We start from the raw sequence: 8253 nt of genomic DNA on the forward strand, positions 1-8253 counted from the left end.
GAAGAAGTGGCTGTTGTCTCTCGGCTGGGAGAGTGCGTTATAGAGAGGAGGCTCTGTCAGAGCTCTCTCTATATACAGCACTGAGCAAAGGTCCACTGATAAGCTTCTTTTTTAGGGTGCCAGCTTCACTGGTGTAATGTTCACTGGAATGGCCTGACTGTGGACTTGAAGCTTCGAGCTGTAACAACAATAGACCTGACGGTTCAAGAAGTCTGATCATTTCCATGAGAAATTACATGAGCAAGCATGAAGAACTCGTATTCCATGCAAGCCGATGGCCAGAAAAATAGCTCAAATGAATCTTTCAGGTTTGTTGCGGATAAAAGGACAGACATCCAGAGCCAAGAGCCTTCTAACCAAACCCAGCCGTCCTGTTGTCTCAGTGTGAGCAAAGTGTCCTACACAGTCAGGTAAGGAAAAAACAAGATGCCAACAACAATGTTAGACTAGGATCATATTAGCTTTCATGTCACCTGTGACATGTGTTAAGTGTTTAATTTTACAAGTGTAATAATTTTCTTGCTGTTTAATACGTTGAACAGTTTGTTAATGTGTACTTTCAGTTTATAGTAACTTAAATAATAAATAATGATTGTCAGAATACTTTTTTGTTGTTGTTTGCTGTAGTAATAAATGATCACTTATTCAGTACGAAGACTTCAACATGATCAACATGTTCCACTGTATTTGCAAATAATTTGCGTTAATTGTGATCAGTTCATCTAAATTTGTACAAAATATAGAGATTTGAATGTATTTGTGTGTCAGTGAGCGTGTAGGGCCATGGTGGGATCTCCCATCTTACAGAAAGAAATGGACTCGGCAGATCCTGAACGATGTGTCATTTCACGTGGACAGTGGTCAGATAATGGGCATCCTTGGGAACTCAGGTGAGGTTTATGGCTTGTCCTTAACTTCTATATACAAAGCTGTAGAATTTTTAATGAATAACCCTTCTCTGAGAACACAACTGAAATAGAACGACAACATACCTTCTAACTGGAACCTGTGATACGAATCACGTGTAATGTCCTGCATGCACACACACTACGCTCATATTTTATAACTGTTGTCCTGTGGATATGGGTTGTAAACAGACTCATTCTAATGTAAATACTTTGTTCAGTTATATAACATTATGAACTAAAGTTATTATTATAACAAAAATGCTATAGACATTTCCATTTAGGATTCTAATTTCTAGCATTCGTTTTCAGGCTCTGGGAAGACCACACTGTTAGACACTATCGCGGGTCGTATTGGAAACACCGGCACCCTCGTTGGGGAAGTGTTTGTGAATGGAAGGAAAGTGAAGCAAGCACAGTTTCAGGAATGTTTCTCCTATGTGCTTCAGGTCAGTATGTGTGTATTTGGGTTAGCGTGTACAGTATATAAATGTATGTGCCATACTTTGTATAAATAGAAGACTAATATAGGCCTGACCTTTGAACATACAACATTCGAATTAAGCAGGTGAGAAGTATAAGTCTGGGTTACTAGAGGTTAAGTCTGTGAAGCAGACCTATAAATTTTTATAGGCACCAAAGGGATGAGGCTGAGTGCACTTAAGAACACTTAAACTATCTTCCTCTGACCTATTTGTGTGTATCCACCGTGAAATGAAATAATAATGAAGAGACGGCTGTTATTTAATCTTACATTATTACAGATAAAATTCTCAGGACTCTTGGGGGCTGTAAATTAAGCCAATCATTCATTTAATTCTCTGGAACATGCGTTGCTGGTTATATTCAAGCTTGCAGTCATTAATAACACAAAGAAACTCAAATGACCTGTCAAACTTAGGAGTAAACACCAGGGAATGTGTGAATCGAGTAAAACTGGGTGAAAATAAACAGTGCAAAGTGCAACGCATTCATGAACAGCTGCTCCGAATATGTATCAGAATCATCATCATCATCATCACCAACATCATCATAGATAGAGAGAGTTAAGAATTTGATTACAGACTGATTACACATTCACTTAGCTGATACAATACACAATAACTCATTCCAAAACTGAGTCATAGAAACATATTCTATATATATATCAATAAAGTATCTATCTATCTATCTATCTATCTATCTATCTATCTATCTATCTATCTATCTATCTATCTATCTATCTATCTATCTATCTATCTATCTATCTATCTATCTAATAACAATTGGCAGACAACACGAGACACTTTGTGATGTGAGCAATAATTTTGAATGTGTTTATAGGTAAAAGGAGCCACATTTGCAAATTGCAGTTCACACCATATTGTGTACATTTAATGTATACAGCTATGCAATCAAGGGTTAAAGGCCTTGCTCAGGGGTCCAGGGGTGGCAGCTTTGTGTTCCTGAGTGTTGAACTCACAACCTTCTGATCAGTAGTCCAACACCTTAACCACTGAGCTACCAAAAACACGTGTAACAGACCACAGTTTGTCTCTATTCTAGTATCGATGTGAACATGTGAACCGTTTGACCTGTAGCTACATGATTGTATGAATTGTACTGCTGCCACATGATTGTCTGATTAGATAAACTCGTAGGTTTACAGGTGTTCTTATTAAAGTGCACAGTAAGTATACAGTAGGTGCCATCTTGCTAACTACTTGCGCTGTATGTACTGTATAAACAGTTGAGAAGCACAGATGAAGATGTAGGTACGGTTTTAAAGGATTATTTTGGGCTCTAATGTCTGTAAACATTTGGCTCAGAAACCCTGCTTATTGTATTGTACTGTAATACATGTCAAATGAGATATTGAAAAGGTTTCTTGTTCAAATTACTAGGTGTGTGTATGATAGACATGGAAATGGATTTCGAAAGCCCTTCAGTATGCTGTTAAATGAATCAAGCTGTTATGGTGTACTATATTCTCAGGTGTTTGTGTCAAAGCATTTCTCTGCCATTCTTCTCTAATGGGCACTATCCCTTTCTCGCTGCTTCTCAGAGTGACAATCTCCTGAGCTATCTGACAGTAGAGGAGACGCTCACATTCACGGCTCAGCTGGCTCTGAGGCAGCACTCAGCCAGTGCCATCCGCAAGAAGGTGATTTCCTAGCTGTCACTATAAAGACTGGGAGCCCCTTAATATATTTACAGACTCAGCAGTGCATGAACCTCAAATCATTTGATCTCTACGCAAGGTGGCTGCTGTTATGGCTGAACTGAGTCTAAGCCATGTGGCTAACACTGTGATCGGAGGCCGAGTCTTTCCGGGTATCTCAGGAGGAGAGAGGAGGAGGGTGTCCATCGCTAGCCAGTTGCTCCAAGACCCCAGTGAGTTTACATCCGTTCACCTCTCTACTGTCTTATACACATTTAACGATCAACACACATCAACAATTGCTGTACCAAAGTGAATCATTAATAAGTGAGAACAAAATACAGGAAGTAAGAAAATACTCAAGCTCTGATCCCCCAAAACTAAGTCAGACAGAAGGAAAGAGAATATTAAATGCAGGGTTATCATGCAGCATATATGGAATTAAGCTGTGGTCCATGAGGGTTCCTCTGGGGCATTTTATCTAGCTCTTCAGACCTGAGTAGGCTCCTGGGACACATGCCCCAAGTATTAGCCAACCATGTTTAATTAGAAAGGCTTTCTCTCTGCTGCTTTCTTCAATCAAGCAGGAAATAGATTAATCATGCAATTAATTAGTCTCCAACTTTAAGTAAATTGGATGAACTAATGAGTCAGGTGATACTAAACTTAAAGTTTCCTCAACAAAGAAACAAAGTAGACTTCTAAAAAAAAAAAAAAGTTTCTTATGAATTTTTTCTGACTTTATGACCCTCATTACAGAGGTGATTCTCCTGGATGAACCAACCACAGGCCTGGACAGCATGACAGCCAATCAGATTGTAGTTCTGCTGGCAGAGCTGGCTAAGAGGGACCGTATCGTCATAGTGACGATCCATCAGCCTCGTTCAGAGCTTTTCAGAGTGAGTGCAAAAATGTTCCGTGTCACTTCTGTAACAAAAAAAAGTCTGATTAGCTTTCTAAGTGAGGGCATTATCTAAGTCTCTCATATCTTTGTTAGATTAGCATGAAAGTCATAAATGTTAATGTTTTATTTATTTATATGACTTAGTAATGAAAGCCCCAACTTGTGATGTGGTGATTAGCAGAACTGTGGCTGTCTGTAGGTCTTCAGCAGGATAGCTATCATGAGCTGTGGAGAGTTAGTGTTTTGTGGAGATCCTGGTGAGATGGTGGATTTCTTCAGCAGCTGTGGCTATGAGTGTCCTGAGTATTGCAACCCATTTGACATCTATGGTAATATATGTCTACTGTAAGCCCTCACACACTCTGGTCATCATCTATCCACGTTTTCTATTCTTCCATCCTAAGTGAAGCAGAAGTGTTATTCTGTGAACCTTTCACAAAGGGATCACTGAGATAAATCTGTTGAATAAAACCATACAGGATCTTTCCTGGAGCATGATAAACAGGATCGCTGGAAACATACCACTGTATAATCTTACAAATTAAATAAGGCTCAATTACAAGTCCCCTGTGTTTCTTTGGGTGACTAGTAGTTCTAGCTTTCTAAAAAAGATTTTACTTGGAAAATGCGTAGGTTTAACATGAATCCTTTTAAAAGTCCCCTTAACAACAACAAAAACAAATATAAAAATGCTACAAGCAGTACATCAATTATGTGAATAGAGAAAAAGATTACAGGTGATTAAGGTGAAAGATTACATACTTAGGTAAACAAATCCCTATACATTTACAGATAATGTTAGTATCACTGAAATGCTTTTAGTGGAAATTGAAGCATAGGAAGATCAATCTAGAGAAGAAGAAATGGTCTGGGTGATCTGAGTGACGCATTTGAACCCAGTGTAGATCCAGTATTTAGTGCTGTGCATGTGATCGGATCAATGGTAATAAATATTAATAACAGAACTGAAACTTCTAAACTTGTATCAAGTATTATGGAAGTTAGAAAACCTCACCAGGGTAAACCTCAGAAAACCAAACTATGCATGTCATTGAGCCTTAGAGTCCAGAAATCCTGAAAAATAAATAAATAATAACAAATTAAAAAAATATAAGAAACCTAATGAGATCCTGCTTGATTGAGCTTAAGTAAAAGCTCTGGATGTTTTGATGAAGTCTGCTCAGCGTGAAGAGATCATCGATTAGTGTTATAGACTAACTGAGGCACTCCTTTCTGACCACCAGTGGACCTGACCTCGGTGGACACACGTTCCAGTGAGAGAGAAGCTGCCACCTACAGACGCATGCATGACATAACGTCAGCATTCCGGACATCAGAGATCCATCAGAGAATGTTGTGGAAGATTCGGCAGAACTGTCAGCGTGCTAATAAACCCATGATCCCCTTCAAGAGCAAAGAGTCCCCGAGCTGTGTGTCCAAGTTAGGTGTGCTCCTCAGGTGAGAACCGTTGATATGGGCACTACCATTCCATCCATAGCGTTATTGTGGACCAAATTCATATCATTCCTATCATTACAGGAGGACGGTACGGAATTTGTCTCGGGACAGAATGGGTGTCATCATGCGTCTCTCTCAAAATCTCATCTATGGCCTGTTTGTGGCCTTTTTTGTCATGCATCTGGACAATGATGTCACCAAAGGTGCAGTGCAAGACCGGATTGGTATCATCTACCAAGCCATGGGTGCTTCACCATACACAGGCATGCTGAATGCTGTGGCTCTGTGTGAGTTTATTCCTACCATCAGTCTTACTCATATCATCATCAAATAATTAAAGTTTATAGTTATTGTAGTTATATGTTTTAGACACATGTAGGTCAAAATAGAACAAAGAGAGACCAACTTCAGCTCCTGTCTCCATCAGTGAACAGTGACTTCAACAAGATAATACTTTGTGTTAAAACTCAAATGATTTATTGTTAATGGAATTGCTCTTTTTGACTATACAGTAAACAGCTATAAAATAAAAATGGTGTCAAATAGATGAGGATGGCTTCTTTGCCGAGTCTGATTCCTCTCAAAGTTCTTTGTCCTTACTGTACTGTATATCTCAGGAAATTTTTCCTTTCCACTCTCACCTCTGGGTTGCTGATTTTTTATATATTAATTTATTAAATTAACCAAATATAAAATGTACCATTTGTCCCCTGAATTTATACAGATTTCTAAAGCCACTTTTTGACAATATCCCTTGTTAAAAGTGTTATATATAAATGAATCGAATTGAATTGAATTAAATAGTTCCATGATGCAGATATAATAACTGGATCTCTAGTGAAGAAAACTTTAAATGATACTCAAAGTGCTTAAAGTCTACTTTTTAATAACTCACACCATGACCAATGCTAGCATTAGAAAGGGTAAGTTAACGGGCCAGGTGTTTAAAGCTCCTTGCTCTTTATGCATCTTTTCATTAGATTTGTAAAAAGTCAAACCTTCAAAGTTTATCTCTAAGAAGGAACATAAAATCCATCTCAGTACCCAACCTATCAATCATCCAGGTTCTCCTTGACTGTTGATATGCTGTGTTTCATGCAGTCCCTGCTGTCAGAGCTATAGCTGATCAGGAGAGTAAAGATGGATTGTACCAGAAATGGCAGATGTTCCTAGCCTACATCGTTCACATCTTCCCCTTCAGTATCGTCAGTGTATTTATTTTCTCATCTTTCCTTTACTGGTGAGTATGTACTGTATAATTTTTCCTCTGTGTGCGTTAGGTGTGAGCATGATCAACTGAGGTAGGGCAAAACTGTAGTCTGATAAGGAAGTTATGATAAGGAAAAGAAAATAAGGATGGAATGCATGATAGGAAAGCATGGGGTAACTAAAGGACAGGTTAATAAAGGGCATGTTTATAAGATCGTAAAAATCCCATATCATTCTCATATACTATTCTACACCGATTTGTAGTGTAAATAGTGTGAATAGTGTGTTTATGTACCTGCATGATACACTGTGGAATGTTGGATACTTCATGCACTCGACACACAGCCATGCTTAAGGTGTGGAAAAGAAGAGGGTCTGGGCTACCAGGCATTGAGAGGTGACATCGTATTACATGCATTTGACATGTGATACTACCCTTCTAAACACAGTACGTCATTTGGGACGCTACTTATGCCTTAGTTGTTTTTTGTTGTTGTTGTTGTTGTTGTTTTTGTTTTTATTAATTACTCACAGTGGACATAAGAAGATATCTAGCACCAGTAGGGTTCTCTAGTTTGTCCGTCAACCCTTAAAACCTCTTTGTAGAAATTTCCCTGAAGTTTCTTTTTCTGAGAGAATCTGATCTCCTTGCAACTATCAAAGTCCTGTAGAAATAAGTGTACAGATTGTGTACCTGCATTGTGTGTGTGTGTGTGTGTGTGTGTGTGTGTGTGTGTGTGTGTGTGTGTGTGTGTTACTACATAATTACCGTGACCCTGCTCTGACTGTATTGTAGTAAAAAAAGTACAGCATACAATGTTATGTAACTTACTGTAGAGTATTTCCCTAAAGAAGCAAATTAACGTCACAAAAAAAACAATACGTAGAACCTCATAGCTTTCATTGTTCTAGCGAAGCAACTTTGTTTAAAGTTTAAAGAAGAGGTAAAAAGAAATCTCTCAGACAATGATAGATAATGTTATGGAGAGTTACTGAAACTGGTGTGGTGATATATGTGTATTCCAGGGCAGTAGGGATGCACCCAGATCCTTGGCGCTTCATGTGTTTTACAGCTGTGATCATGGTGCCCCATATCATCGGGGAGCTTCTGACACTGGTGCTGCTTGGAGTGGTTCAAGACCCTAACATGGTTAACAGTGGAATGGCGTTGCTCAATATAGCTGGGATCATGGTGGGCTCTGGATTCCTCAGGTAACACTGTACTTTCATTTCTTTCTTCCTTTCTATCTTCCATCCATCCATCCATCCATCCATCCATCCATCCATCCATCCATCCATCCATCCATCCATCCATCCATCCATCCATCCATCCATCCATCCATCCATCCATCCATCCATCCATCCATCCATCCATCCAAACACTCCTCCATATCATTTAGTATTCCATATCCAGTTTGGGTCGATCACTAGATAAATGCTGATGCACTGCCTTCCTGTTTCTCTGCAGGAGCACTCAGCAGATGCCGTTAGTGTTCCAGTGGCTAAGTTACATCACCTTTCAGAAATATGGCTGTGAGCTTCTCATCGTCACTGAATTCAATGGCTTGAACTTCACATGCGGTAAGGACTGCTGATTTGTCCTAAGATCAAACTGGCTTTTTCAAATTTGCATCAAA

The 8253-nt window shown here is 39.0% G+C and overlaps 1 protein-coding gene across 1 annotated transcript in view; it reads left to right on the plus strand.

Moving 5' to 3' along the window:
* The first annotated feature begins 6 nt into the window (after positions 1-6).
* abcg5 (ATP-binding cassette, sub-family G (WHITE), member 5) overlaps positions 7-8253 on the plus strand; it is a 9278-nt gene continuing 1031 nt past the window's right edge. The window contains exons 1-12 of the mRNA XM_027150118.2: positions 7-410; positions 769-890; positions 1218-1354; positions 2950-3048; positions 3146-3278; positions 3805-3944; positions 4149-4278; positions 5194-5407; positions 5489-5694; positions 6509-6647; positions 7643-7828; positions 8085-8197. Of these exons, the coding sequence (XP_027005919.1) occupies positions 247-410; positions 769-890; positions 1218-1354; positions 2950-3048; positions 3146-3278; positions 3805-3944; positions 4149-4278; positions 5194-5407; positions 5489-5694; positions 6509-6647; positions 7643-7828; positions 8085-8197 (1783 nt within the window). The 5' untranslated portion in view covers positions 7-246. The remainder of the gene's footprint in view (positions 411-768; positions 891-1217; positions 1355-2949; positions 3049-3145; positions 3279-3804; positions 3945-4148; positions 4279-5193; positions 5408-5488; positions 5695-6508; positions 6648-7642; positions 7829-8084; positions 8198-8253) is intronic.

This window comes from Tachysurus fulvidraco, chromosome 4 (assembly GCF_022655615.1).
Source record: "Tachysurus fulvidraco isolate hzauxx_2018 chromosome 4, HZAU_PFXX_2.0, whole genome shotgun sequence".
Classification (NCBI taxonomy): Eukaryota; Metazoa; Chordata; class Actinopteri; order Siluriformes; family Bagridae; genus Tachysurus; species Tachysurus fulvidraco.